The sequence below is a fragment of the Diplotaxodon limnothrissa genome, linkage group LG15, assembly GCF_057381915.1.
Source record: "Diplotaxodon limnothrissa isolate DT_005_m linkage group LG15, D_limnothrissa_male_GT1.1, whole genome shotgun sequence".
NCBI classification, from domain to species: Eukaryota; Metazoa; Chordata; class Actinopteri; order Cichliformes; family Cichlidae; genus Diplotaxodon; species Diplotaxodon limnothrissa.
Window position 1 is genome coordinate 23,717,069 of NC_140610.1, and position 15,104 is coordinate 23,732,172.

Sequence of the window (15,104 nt, forward strand, 5' to 3'; positions counted from 1 at the left end):
TGCATGCGGCTAACTCAGTAATAGTTTCAAGGCTGGCCCAGCAGCCCTGTGGAAAATATGACTGCCTTCTCTTTTCCACTGGCAATTTACACCAACAGGACGCCTGTTTTTCCCCTCCTCACCTCTTCACCCCCCTCCCCTCTGTCTCTTTTGCCCCCCCCCCCCTCCTCTCTCTCCTCCATCTTTTTCACCATCTCTCTTTTTTGCTTTCTCTGTTAAATGGAAACATGTTGGTCAAACAGCCACAGCTGTGGAAGAACCGCTGTGTCGGAAAAGAAAACTCTGTAGGTACAGTGCATATACTGTATGTTTGAGCGTGAGCCAGGAGCCTGAACATGGAACACGGAATTCTTTAACAGCCTGAATTGGTGCTGTGTCACATTATCTTTCCCAGGGTGTGTGTGTGTGTGTGTGTGTGTGTGTGTGTGTGTGTGTGTGTGTGTGTGTGTGTGTGTGTGTGTGTGTGTGTGTGTGTGTAAACTCTTGTTACCTCTTCAGAATCACTGTGGCTCAGTAATTGTACACTGCAATATATTGAGCAGCATGAGAACAGAATAAATAAAGAAAAATACTAAACTGAAGAGCTGACAAAATTTAATCATTGCTTAGTAGCTGTTCGGGATCTTTTGATTTTATCACACAATCTAGCCTAACAGACGAAGTTTGCCAAGTTGTCATGAGTACTTCTCATGTAGCTCTGCAGATTCTTGATCCGCTAACGAACTTAATACATCTGATACCTCCAGGACAGTTACTAAATGGGCCATGTGGTTTTGGCTCCCACTGTTTCCAAATTCGAAATGAACATTATTTAACAGAGAAAGTTCCGCCCAAGAAAAAGCCTCCAGGCCTGAAAAATGAAGCCAATTCAAGAAAGAAGTTTCTTGAGGTTGGCTCCAAAAGCAAGTCAGTCCCCATAGACCCCGATGTTAAAATGTTCTGCTTTACGGCAGCAATTAACAGTTTACACCCTGGCATCCAGATATGCAGTTTTGGTCCCAATAGCTAATTTCCCCCTTCAGTTATAACTGAACATGCTAAACTGCATGTAAGGCCCCTTTTTAAATTTCATTAGGGCTCAAAGTTTGGCAGAATTAACTGATTTGACTGACACAAGCTCATATCGGTCAACTCTGCTAGTTCAAGTCACAGAACTGGATCAGTCAGTATTTGTGGTGGTGCTGGTATTTTTTGGAACATCTTTTATATACAGTCTGTTTCGACTAAAATTTATGATTTTAACAGATGGGTTCAGCTTTTGGGGGAAAAATATGGAAAACCAAAATTGCCAATTACCAAACCCCAGTTTTCGCAATGACACACATTTTCATAGCTCCCACTGTGTAAACAGTCATCTTGCAAATCAGTGTTTAATTCTAAACAAGAAGCCTGTCCTCACATCTTTATTAATGCACTTTAATAAAGTCTGATCGGTGATGCTTTCAGGCTTCTTCTCCCTTTAGTGGTCACCAAAGCAAATCATCTGCCTCCATCTCACTCTATTCCTTGCATTATTCCCTTTATGTTCTTCTTCACCGCATCCACTAATCTTCTCTGTGGTCTTCCTCTTTTCCTTCTGCGTTGTAGCTCTGTATTCAACACCTTTTGTCCACAATTCCTCCTATCCACATGTCCAAATCATTTCAGCCTCGCCTCGCTACCTTTGTCACACACTGCTCAATCTGAGCTGTCCCTCTGATGTACTCATTTCTAATTTTGTCGGTCCTCGTCACTCCCAATTAAAATCTTAACATCTTCAGCTCTGCCACCTCCAGCTCCACCTCCTGTCTTTCTGTTAGTGTTCGCCATGCTTTTGAGCATGCTTTCTTAATAAAACCCAACACTTCCTTAAGGGTTTCACAATTAAAGCTTCCCAGCAAAGGGTGGGGAGTATCCCCAGTAAGCAGCCAGAAACATTTTAATTTGAAACAGATGGTTGATGTTAAGAGCAAACAGAGGTAAACAAATGGGACTAAATTAGAAAACAATTTGAGAAGTCAAGTAGATCGGCCTTTGGTTATACAGTAGTAAAAAAATGTAATTTGTGAGAGAAAAGCCAAACTTGATGTCATTTGATTTGACACTGAAGGTTCTTTTCCAGGACTAATATGGTCGTGGTCTTTCAAAGCTGAAACCACATACACACATGTGGACATTGGACAGCGCTGCAGCAGACCAGAGAGTGACCTCACCGCTCAGGACTTTCAGACTGAAAACATATAATTTCGTGTGTACATATACAACACCATAAAGCAATCATTGATTCACATGTTTCACACTGGCAGGCTCACACACAGTTTTCACATGTATTTACTCCACCAGCAAGCCTGGAAGAAGAATCCGTGTGTAGGAAAACATACAAATACCCTCATATTGTTTTCCCCTTGGACTTTATGAGCTTGCGGTGCTTTCTTTTCATTTGAGCGCCAGAAATATTTTCTTTAAAAAAACATATTTCCTTCTTCATCATTTAATTTTTCTGTATTTTCTTAAATTTGTAAATTAAACAGCATTTCTATACTGCACTGGCTTTTTAGCTGTTCCTTAACAATTCGATGAAGACAGTTAAGCAGGCTAGAGAAAAGGACGATGACATTCAGCATACTGCAGGGATCAGATGCTCAGGGGACCCCAACCGCTCCGCCTATCATGTCGCCCAAATTTTGTGTTTCTCGTGTCTGTTTTTTAAACTCATTTGTTGGTTGAGTTTAGATTCATGAGTCATTCAGCATTTCTACACTGCTGGTACTGTAGACTTGTTACTTAAAGAAGCATAAAGCAAAGTAAGAAAATACTGCATTATGAGTAAATGTCTTGCATTCTTCAGTCTTACTGGTATCAAGACTAAAGAGTAAAGCACGCAGATTCAGCCTTGATGCATCATTATGTGCATCAAGGCTGTAATGATGCATCAATTATGTCAGCAGCGTTTTACCGATGTTACAGGTTGATGTTTTTCTCACTTAATGAGAATTCAAGTTGTCAGAGGATTTGTCCTAATTTCTGACATAAATAATAATAATGATGAGAAAAATCCTTTGTACTTTCTGTAATGTTCTTAGAGATCATGTGGGTACAGAAAGAATTATGCATCATTTTGTTCATTCCAGTCCTTATATATCTATATCTATATCTATATCTATATCTATATCTAGCATTAAAAGATAAAGTTAGATTTCTTCTCCGTCACAGAGTAGTGATAAGTTTGGAGTATTTTCCGTTGTGTAACTGAAGCTTTTATAACTGTAATTCAGCAGCAGCAAAACTATAACCTTGGCACACCAAAAACTTCCTCCTCCCACACACACACACACACGCACACGCACACGCACACGCACACACACACACATACACCCTCATCCTGTCTCTGCAAACCTGCCTGTGCTGCCACCTCCCACACATTTACTCTATTCTGGGCCCACACACACACTTGTACACACAGACACACACATATTTTCAGATTTTTTTTTCTGAGAGAAATATTCAGTAGCATAATGACTTCCTACCTGCTGTAAATCAGTGTCTACAAGCCACCTGCTCAAGTGTGTGTGTGTGCATGTGCATGCGTGCGTGTTTGTTGTGCATCACAGTTCAAATTGAGTTCATTTGATTCATCTCTCTCACACTCTTTTAGATTTAATTTCAGTCATTTCTGGAGAGCCTCTTCTCTCTGTTTTTCTCTTTCAAATCCAGCAGTGCATCTGCCGACCTGATGATTGACAGCACTAAATTAAAACCAAACACGGCTGCCTCAACATGAACGGTGGGCAACATGAGTGCTTGACTGACAAAAAAATGATGATAGTTTTGCACTCTGGAGATAAAATAATCAGTTTTCGGTGCTATTATTTTTGTGTCCAAAATGAATCTATGTCTTCATTTGCCTCTGCGGCCAATCATAATACCCCATTCTTAGTCATTTCAAGTCAGTCTTAACCCTAAAAATCTACTTTGTAATGCTAAATCTCGGTGGAAGTGCGAATTCAGACCAGGAAATGACAAAGGAAATTATGTTTTGTATCACTTTACATGAAATTACACAGAAACCTTGTTGGTACAGTGACTGTGTTCGTTGATGAGGTGACATGATAGGACAACAGTGAACATGAACAAGAGTTTATCATGCCAATTCTTTATTTAGATAAAATTGCAGCATTTTTTCACCTGTCAAAGCTCCCAAATGTGTTGTATCTGTTGTAATTTGCTGTATGGATGAAGCAACTTGAATGATTTTACGAAAAATTAAGTATCTGCCAAGTTTTTGGTATTTAAACACAGCCAGTCCATACTGAAAAGTAAGGTCAGTGCAGAAGCGCCTTAATTCAATTTATTTATGCAGCGCCAAATTACTACAACAGTCGCCTCAAGGCACTTTATATTATTGTAGACCCTACAATAATGCATACAGAGAAAAACCCAACAATCATATGACCCCTTATGAGCAAGCACTTTGGCAACAGTGGGAAGTAAAAAAAACCCTTTTAACAGGAAGAAACTTCCGGCAAAACCAAGCTCAGGGAGGGGCGGCCATCTCCCTTGACTGGTTGGGGGTAGAGAAGGAAGACAGGACAAAAGACATGCTCTTAAATCTTCAATGACCAGCAGGGGGTGACGGCTAAGGTTTCAAAAAGAAGACTGTGACGTCGGACCCCAACACACGCACACACACCGTGGGTACAGTGACACTCACTTATTTTATTATAGCCGTGGTTTCGGCTTCAGCGCACGGGACACAGACAATCCCGCTCAGTAGTCACTCCCCTCCCTTCCTCGACTGTCACTGAAACATAAGAAGAGTCACAACAAACACCTGTTCAGCCACGCCTCTGCGCCGCCCCAGGAGCTCACCGTGCCACCCCTCCTCTGCAGTGGGCCAGAGACCACACCCGCGCCACAAAGACTTACTATGCAGAAGTCTTTTGGAAAATGACCTTTCAGCTCTCTCGAGTTTTTTCAAATACATTTATGGCCTCAGTTGTTAATTTTTGGTTCATTTAATTGGTCTCCATCTAGAGTCAAAGGGGTCAGCGCCACGGCTTCCTTGTGATTGTCACTACCATAGTGATCTGTAAATCACAATATAGCCACAACCTAATTTATTTCACTCAAAATGTAACTATAATTTAAATGAACATCATGAAACCAGGGACTGGGGTCATGGGCATTTTCTCATAGGCCTTTATAGTGTCTGACTTTTCAAACAAATGCTGTCCATTAGAAGAATTGCAGGTTTATGTGGTGTATATCTTTCGTATACAGTTTATATATCTGCGGTTGATCTTATAAACTGAATCTCATTGCTGTTTATAACTTTTTTCGCGCTCAATGCGCTTGTACATTTTTATTTGCGACGATGTAAATGCTTGTTTTTTATTGCTTCTTTTATTATTCCATCTGCCTTCTTTTAGAGAATGAGGACCTGCTTTTGGCAGCTTATTGCCCACATTTTGGCGTCAGTCCCTCTGAATCGAACAGCGAGGGCTTCTTTTTCGAGTTACCTTCTTGTGGTGCCACTCAACGTTCTCAAAAGAAGAAATGTTTTGTTAAAGAGGCAGGAAGGTTGAATTTTGCACCCACAAGAGCGGAAAATAGACCAGAATTCGGTGCAGCTGCAGTAAAAGACAGGACGGGTTATGAAAAAGTCTGAGTGTATTTTACCTGGAAAAGCTCTCTGACCACCTACACGTATAACCCAGAGGTGACAGCACCAGCTCAGGCACTCTCTTTTGAGGCTGTCAAAGCTCTTTGGGAAATGTAGAAAGTGAAAAACAGAAATAGAAGTCAAGGAGACATTTTGAAGGGTAGTTGGGATGGAGAAAGTGTTACAGTTCCCTTCCTAAGACCTGGATTTTTCTGTCAGTAGGTAGAGCTGCATGTGTTCCTGTTCTGCTAAACTTCATTTCACTTATTTCATGCTGGGAACATCCTGGTGAAACCACAGACTCCTGCTGTTGGCCTTCACTGGACCAGCTTGAGCTCAAAAGCCCTGCTCAAGGGCACAGTAAGTGTGTAGAAGGAAGGTGATGTTTCTAATTTCCATTAAGACGTAAGCCTTGTGCAACCATCATAATTCACACATGGCTTTTTAATTTTCGACACGGAGTTGTGTAAAACTTTTACCTGGCCTAATTTAAGAAAGCAGGTATTGTAATATAACTGCTGAGAAAGTGAATTTTTTATTTAGAAAACTTTTGGCAGGGGGTGAAATTGGCCACAGATTTTATTTGGCCTGGCACAGAGAAGTCTTAAAGTGCTTTAAATTTAACTTTGCAGCAACCTGCAGTCAGCGTGCTGCTGTGGTTCACACATACGCCACTTTTGTTTTCACCCAGAAATATAAAAGGATGTTTTCTCTCAGACATAACTCCCTTTCTTCACATTTTGTCCAGATTATACTAATCTTTATGGACTGCACTGCTGTCTTCAATTGATAAAAAATTGATTTCAAATTTAATTTCACATTTTTTTGACTCATAATTAGCATCAAACTGTGCTTTCTTGGAAATGTCTTTGCAAAAGGAAATATTGGGGGGGCATTTTTTTAGGGTGATATACATTTAGGGAACTAAAAACCCTAAAAGTCCAAAAGAGAGAATTGGAATCGGGTGACAGGTGAGAGTTGTGGGCGATTACACCAATCTGACCTGAGCACTGTGGTCACTGGGGTGGATGGATGGGTCAGCAGGCGTTCGTTTCCTGTTCCTGCCTGGTTCAATTATTACTTGATGACTATAACACAATGACAGTGATGACTGAATCCAACCACATTATCTCTGAATCTAATTCCAAGAGAGGTATATTACAGCTCACTGGGCTTGGAGAGGGTAGAGCCCTGTGTTGTCATTCATGCTTGAAGTGTGTCTTTTTTCTTCTTCCAATGAGAATGACAGTCTTAGGATACTGGGCCAGGATTAGATAGGCACACTGCACAAATCATATTCATTCATCTTACTTTAGAATGGATTTAAGTAGTAGTAGATGTTGTGGATATTTCAGCCCTTATTGGCACAATTTACATCTACAGATGGTTGAAGGGCAGATGAAACACCTAGTTATTATGCCAGTAAATGAACCAGCTCCTGGTGCACTCTAACAGCACACACACACACACAGGCATGGGTGTACACACACTCTCTCAGCAGTCCAACTTATTGTTCCAGTAACTTCTGTGTCCCTCCAGGTAAAACAAAGGTAGAGTTTTACTGGAGGTGTGTGTGGTTTCAGTCCAGTTGGGGCCAAACAGAGCAGAGCCAAAAAACAAACACACTGCCAGCTGCCCTCAACCGGCCCTTCTCCCTCCACCCCCACCCCACCCCCCTCTCTCTCTCTTTGGCTGTATAAAGTTGTTAATCACTGAATGGAAACCATTAGTAACATGTTTAAATAATTTACTTAGCCTCTGACCACCCAAAGCACCAGAACACTTCGGCTGCTGCTCAGAAACTCGAACCCAGGCTTTGTGTGTGATCAGTCCATGCATGCATCTATTTGGTATACATATAACTGTGTGTGTGTGTGTGTGTGTGTGTGTGTGTGTGTGTGTGTGTGTGTGTGTGTGTGTGTGTGTGTGTGTGTGTGTGTTAGTAGAGTAAAGGCATCTGACACCAGCTTGCATGACCCTCTTCCTCACCAGCTACGTTCCATTTGTAAACATACCATTACCTCACCTGAATTGTCTCTGCTGTGGCCTAGTTCCCCAGTTTCTATGCTTGTTACCTTTCTGTAGTGTTTATTTCCTCACCTCTGTCCTGTTGCACTCTCCTTGATTACTCTTGTGAGTACTTATTCTCAAACTCCTAAATCTTTCAATTTAAACCTTAACCTTAAATACCTTCTCTATCCTCCTTTTTTGGCTTGTCATTGTGTGCTCTTTTACTGATGTTTTGCCTTGTCTCCTTTCTTTAGATTTGTTTCCTCACCTTTGTTCTACTTTAGACTCCTCATTTAGTCTTCTTCACTCTTAGTATTTAACTTCACCTGAGTGCTTGTCGTTTTTGTTTCCTCACCTCTCCTTCATCTTTATTCCCGCAAGCGAGTCCTTAGTCTTTCCACTTTGTCCCGTTCCCATTGCATCCTTGTTCTTTTTCTCCTTTCTTGGTTTCCACATCTCAGCAAGGTCTCGGTTTTCTTGACAAGTGCTTTCCCCCCTCCTTGATGTCCTTGAGCTTTGTCCTCGCTCTTTGTGTAACCTTCCTGTAATTTGTGCCCTTTCTCCTGCTCTTTTGGTCTTTTTTCCTCTTCTCAAACAGTTTTTCTCCCTCGTTTACTCTCTACATTATGTGCTTTTTCCGTCCATCTGTATTCTTGGGTGCGTGTTCCCTTTTCTTTGTCCTCTTTCTGTTCATTGTGTATTCTTCCCAAAATCCTCCACCTGCCTTTTACATCCTTGTTCCTTCTCTCTCTACCTCTACCTTGGATCCCTTATGATTGTTCACGTCTTTATCTTTTTTTTTCTTTATAAATTCCCCTTTCTTTTCTTAACGAGCATTAATTGTTCCATCTTTTGTGTTCCTGTTCTCTCTCCTGTAAGTTAATACCCATAAGTATCCCTTCTCCAACTGGATCCCTACTTTCTTATTTCCTTATGTATTATTGTTCCCTTATCTGAGTCCTCATCAGTGGCTTTGTTCCTTCTTTATCCTATAATCCATACCTGTTTCCTCATTTGTGTCCTGTATGATTGTTCCCTTTGTTTCCTTGCACCCTCCCTGCATCTTTGTCATGTGTTCTCCCTCTTTATCCTTTTAGTCTTAATCATAGAGTATCAAATATGGAACGGGGATCTAATTTGTATTCTGCTTGTGTCTTTTTTACAAATATATTATGCAATGAGTGACAGACAGGGCAAGACAAACACTTGCAAATATGCTTTCTCTCTGTTTTTTTGTCACAGGAATTCCAACCATTTGAGTTGGTATGCAGCACCCTAGCGGGCCAATTTAAGAATAACTAGCCACACGTACACGCGCGCAAACACACAGACACACGCGCACAGAGCTCTGTCCTCAACTGTTTCTTTCACTGAAAGTAAATGAGAGGCTTATCTACTGCATATCTGAACAAGACACTGTAGGAGAGGGATTACTGGTGAGCGTGCATGTGGGTGTGTTAGTGATGCATGCATACTCTCATAATGATTCAAGGAGGGAAGGGATTTGTACAAATGTTGATCTATTATCTTGTCGTTTTGGCAACATTATTCCCAACTGTCTTCCCAATAAGTCGGATGAAATCGAGTGAAAGAGAAAGGGAGAGAGAGAGAGTGCCTTCAGCCCTCAGGATTGAACAGCCTCCCACACACTTCACAGAGCAGCACACACACACACACACACAGCCTTTTGTTCTTACTGCATGGTTAATGCCCACACAGTGTTCATACCTCCAGGGTTTGGGCATATGTGCGTATGAGTCTACTTGTACATACCTGCAAGCACATGAATTCTCTTGAATCTCTTGTTGCTTAATTTATATCAACATGTTTATTTAATTAGTTTCCATCGAACTTCTATTTTGTAAAGCAGTCTGTCAAGAGGTCTGAGGGCATTCCCGTACAAGGAAACTGGGATATTGAGAAGTAGTTGCAATATCCTTTTGAATTCCTCAGTTTTAAAGGACAGGTGTGTTGGAAAGATCCCAGCAGGACAAAGCTAGAGGATGGATTCAACAAACTGCTGAAAAGGTGCCAAGTTTCATGTCCAAGGTAAAACTGCCAGTTCAAACAAGGTCTGGGTGAAGGCAACGGTGAGAGGAGTTTCACTTTCAGCTCCTCATACACTCTATAGACTGCTTGTCATCACTTTTAAACACACTGAGTACCTTTAAGTCTAATTCTTCAGGACGTATAGCTGACACTGAGAAAGGAGACTAATCTAATTCCAGAACCACAAGCTAACCAGGTACCTTAAATCAAGAAGAGCAAAAGTAAGAAGCAAAGTGAGACAAGGACAAACTGAACACGGACCATGATCTGAAATTGACTCTAGCCAACAACACCCCCTCATACCTCCTAATAATGACCTTCCCCCTTCATGTTTCCATGTTGCTCTTTGAAAATGTCTCTGAGGATCTGACTATGTTGTTTTAGCTGGATGCACTTATTCATGGCATTGTACAGCGTTATGCCATTTGACGCAGTTCACTTAATCCTTGTTTATTCCTTATACCGACCGGCCTCGGGTGCAGCCCTTCAGCTCATCCACTATCATGTTAGCTCCTCTCCTTTTACTATAGCTTCTGATTGGCTGCATTTCACAAACAAAAGATTTGAACAGCAGGTGGGTTGTATAGATCTTATATAACACAAGCAAAATATAACAGGTTTCATCAATACATGTGTTAACCTTCATATAGATATTTTAAAGCTCCAAATTCTTTATTATTGAGAAAACACCTGAACACGTTTTCAGTAAATTCGTGGAGGTTTCTGCATTCATACAAACAGCACATGTAGTGTGCTTAAAACTGTCTTTAAATGTTGTGTTTAATGTTGTGTGAAATGTGTTTTGGTTGGAGGATTGAGGGCACATTATCATGCTTACTGAAAAGAGGACCATTCAGTTTGCCTACACACAAACGTAAAAACTTAGATCGAGTGTGTTGTTCCAAGTAAAGCATGCCGTGGGTATAAAACACTGCCTAGATCTATTTCCATGTCTATGAAAGCAGAGCTGATCTCTGCTCCTTTATGTTAAGTAACTGTGTTTATTTGGGGCATTTTGATAGATCACTTTTTACAAGTGTTTGAGTGTGTATCACTTCTACTATTTTTACCTCTGAGTGTAGCCTCTGAATGTACTTAGTTTTGACCTACCTACAACTTGGGTGTCTCGTCATGCCCTTTGCCAGCCCACACACACACACACACACACACACACACACGCACGCACAACTGGCACGTATACTTCCCACGCTCATACACACACAAACAGCGCCAGTAGCTATGTCTCTCCTACGCACAGGAACTGGGGCAGGTTGTGTCGGTGAATGTATGAATAAAGCTTTATGTAAGCCATTCACTACAGGCTCCCACTCACACAGCAGATTGTGACCATTCAAAACTTTCATTACAAAACCAGTCACCTTGCATAAGGTTGAAGGGAAGTTAAGCCAAGTTAACCATGTAAGCTGAAAGGTCAGTTTCACCGCTGGTTTATTTGTGGGGTGTGAGTTGAATTCTGATGGATGTTGACGTGTGCGTGATAGCAGCTACTACAGCTGCAACTGGCAGGTTCATCCATATGAGACCTCCAAATGGCAACAAGAGGTACAGTAGAAGTCAAGTGATTTTTTTGTCTTTTTTTTATTAGAGATGATTTTTAAGGAAGCCATATGCGGCTTTTTAGGATAGGATTGTGAAACATTTACTGAGTCGAAGTCATCTTGGGTGCTTTTAAAAGATCTCTTCAAAAAGCCACACCAAGTAGTAGAAATTGTGTAAAGGTATATTGCTAGGTCAAAAGAATAATAAAGGACATATGGTTCCCAATGGGCTTAAGAGGGAACACAGAATCCCTTCAGTCAAAAATGGTCTATCTCCAATATTTAATGATGGTGCAGCTCTGTTCTGTGACCTCCGTGCCCTTCCTTGCTCATACGTGGAAAGCCTAAGGCAGGAAACACCACTGATAATTACAAACCACATATTTGCATATAAATATTAAACAATCTGTAGACAAGGGCAACTTTTTTGTTAAGCAAAGTGTTCTGCTTTCAGTTAAAGTCCTATTGATTAACCAAAAAGGAAAGACGTGTGGATGGGTCCAGAAACAGAGAGATCACAGTTGTTGAAAAGCTGTCTCAAAATCACCAGATATGGTCTGAGGGTGAAATTACCTCGTATTGCTCTTGAAAATGTATGTGCATTTATAAAACATGACCGCAGGATGGAACAGGAAGTCTCAAGCCAATCCAGCTCCTACAAACTATATAATAATAAAAGCTGGTCCGGGAATTTCTTGTCATGTCAGCTTTTATGAATGTTCAAGTAATCAAAGGTTTTCTGGTTACTTTGAACAGGATCTCGGACCATTATCCTCATGTGTAGAGTTATATTCTGTATGTTCAGTGACCAAGCTGTTTTGACAGCTAAATCAAACTTTTAATCTCAACTCACTCTGGACTCGTGTTTAACCCAGAACTGACGTTAATCCACTTTCCTCTTTGGCACATCCTCTGCTGCTGTGCACACTGGCACATCCGATGTGTGCTACAGGCGTCAAAGGACACATGAGCCATGACTCATTGATACTGGAGTGTTTCAACATAAGGGAATTATGCCATTCACATTACTGGATTCACACTGTGAAAGGTCTTAAAAAAAGCTGTGCCTTGCCTTGACTATTATTAGTACCATACTTCCCCTGTAGTAATCACCAAGATTGTCTGCCTTTGGCTGCATTTGTGTCAGCTGACCATAATGCTAACCAATCAGCATCACCGGATTATAATGCTAGCTAAACTCAATTGAATCCCCATTGTTGCCCAACTGGAGTTTTCTTCCACATTCTTTCACTCTTAACACCATGGAAAACACAAAGATATGACCCAAGGTTGAGATAATGTTTCTGGTATTTGTTTGTCTGTCTTTCTGAGTGGGCGTAGGGGTTTGGGGAGTACATGTGAAAAACACAAGTTAGCTTAAATTTAACTTTCTTGCTGCTAAGAATAAAACATGTTTTCCTCCGGTGCTATTTATAGGTCTCACGTTGGGCCCCCAGACACAAACGTCACTGAGCCCTGCTTACCAGCACTGAGGCCACAGTGTGGGTGTGTGTGTGTGTTTCTGTCGCAATCAGAGTGTGAGGGAGGTTGTTTAAACTCTGAGATGAGGAAATACAAAGCAAAAATGCAACTTCAGCATGCATGTTTATATGTGCTCTGTGGCTCTGTGCCCCTTCTGCTGTCAGGTGTTGGTGTGGTTAAGAAACGTTAAACAACGGAAACACACACATATACACTGTCTACTGCAGTTTTGCAGTGCAGTTACAGTGCCTGCAAGCACTCTGTCTACATCTGTGTGTGTCTTCTTTTGTTTCTGCGTATCTGTGAGCATTCTCATGATCGCTTTTGCATACCAAGTTAGATGTAACCCAGAGAGGAAGAAAAGGTGCTAGTGCTGATTGCTGCTCTTCGACTTGGCCTTTTTGGACGCCTACACATATTATGACACTCCGACGTCACTTCCACAGCGCTATTTATAAGCCTTTGTGTCTCTTTAGGAACAGTGTGGGTTTGCTTTTCATCTGTGACTCACTGAGTGGAAGGAGGAGGGAGGGCGGGAGGGAGGAGAAAGGAGTGAAAAAAGGCAACAAGCACAGATGGAATCCAGTGTGAAGAAACTAACTGAGCAATCAATGACATTTATATTCGCACATCAGGCATGTACTTGACAACTTAGTGAGTCGTCTCTGCACAACAAAGTATGTGGTAGCGTGCTGAATTTAGTAGTAAAAAATGTCACATCAACACCAGTCCGACTTATGTTATAAGGGTGATGTCAGACTAAAGGTTATTTACCATCTGTGTATCTGATTACTGTATTGTTGGATGATTTTTGTACACAACACTAATTAGCCTTTTCTCTCGTTTGCTTTGCTTTAGGTCTTTTGGTGAGAAAACTGAAGGACTTGAAGCTACAGAAAAAGGATCTACAAGCACCCTTCCCTCAAGAAAAGTTAGTAATTGAGTATGTTGTTAAACACAGTTTATTACAATTGTTGACTACAGTATTTGCCTAAAATGTTCTCCATGTGCTTCTTCTTTTCTTTTTCTGTCCCTCTGCAGGTCACTCAAGGTTTCTTCTGCTCTTAGATGAACTGGACAGAAGAACAACAGAGAGCAGCGTTCGTGTTTTTACAAAATGGCAGAAGGAGAGAAACCTCTCTGATGTTATCCACTGAAGCTCCCCTTTCTGCTCCACTTGATAATTCCTGTTTCCAGCTTGACTCTATAATCAGTCTTTCTGAGAAATGGATGGATATTTTATGTTTCTGTGAACTTGTTGGCAGCCAGCAAAGGTTCCGCTATCATGCCTGGTAGTTTTGGGACCTTGTAACCCTCAAAGACCTACCCTCCCAAATTCCCTGCATCCCCTCTTCTCTCCCTCTTCTAAACCACGGAGAGCTTCAAGAAAATGGAGGCTCGTGAATCACCTGCGACAGGGCAGAAATGTCCAAACAAGGAACTAGCAAGGGAGAAGGTACCTCTACAAAGAAAATGGGCGTCAGAGCCTTCTGCAAACACCAAACGAAGCACTTTTGCTGACCTGGAGGCTCCTGGAGGATCAGCACCCCAGCAGAAGTACCCAATCACAGGGAATTCTGGAAAGCTGCTATCTGGACCATCTGCAGTTGGGGCCATAGGAGGCCCGCCATCTCAAGACCCACAAGGCCACTTTGCTCAGGGGTTCCACAGGGGATATCCTTACCAACTTGGCCAGCCATACCCTCAACATCCTCAATCTGAACGGTTTCTCTCAGGAGCCAAACCACAGCCAGGCCTAGAGCCTCATGCCTGGCCATTTGCTGGCCAGTTGCCCTCGGATGACCTATTCCCAGGACACCCAGGACACACTCACCCACATGGGGCTGGTGCAGGAAGGTTCCCTCGGCACAAATCTCCTAGTTTACCCAGCTCCTTTGGACAGTATTCTCAGTCAGGCCCGGAGCCCGGAGAGGAGGCCTATGGCAAAAAAGAGCAAAAGCCAAAAAAGCCTGGCAAGTACATCTGCCACTACTGTGGTCGAGCGTGCGCCAAGCCCAGCGTCTTGAAGAAGCACATCCGCTCACATACTGGAGAGAGGCCATACCCTTGTGTACCCTGTGGCTTTTCTTTCAAAACCAAGAGCAACCTTTACAAGCATCGCAAGTCCCATGCTCATGCCATCAAAGCTGGACTCGTACCATTTTCAGAGCTAGCTGTGGCCCGTAGTGGGGACATGGACCAGGCATCACCAGTGGGTGAGGCTGAGGTCCATTCAGATGGAGAGCAGAGTACCGATACGGATGAGGAAGGCGTGGAGCCCACCACCATGCTAACAGACAAAGACAGTCCAACCCTGCAGATCTCCTTTGAAGCTGACAAGAATACAGGTTATTTTCTTCTAT

General features: G+C 42.0%; 1 protein-coding gene across 4 annotated transcripts in view; it reads left to right on the top strand.

Moving 5' to 3' along the window:
- hivep2a (HIVEP zinc finger 2a) overlaps positions 1 to 15,104 on the top strand; it is a 118,418-nt gene that overhangs the window by 83,972 nt on the left and 19,342 nt on the right. For all 4 annotated transcript variants that reach the window (XM_085373657.1, XM_085373656.1, XM_085373658.1 and 1 more), the window contains 2 exons: positions 13,600 to 13,672; positions 13,783 to 15,089. In XM_085373657.1, coding sequence (XP_085229783.1) covers positions 14,132 to 15,089 — 958 coding nt within the window. In that variant the 5' untranslated portion in view covers positions 13,600 to 13,672; positions 13,783 to 14,131. The remainder of the gene's footprint in view (positions 1 to 13,599; positions 13,673 to 13,782; positions 15,090 to 15,104) is intronic.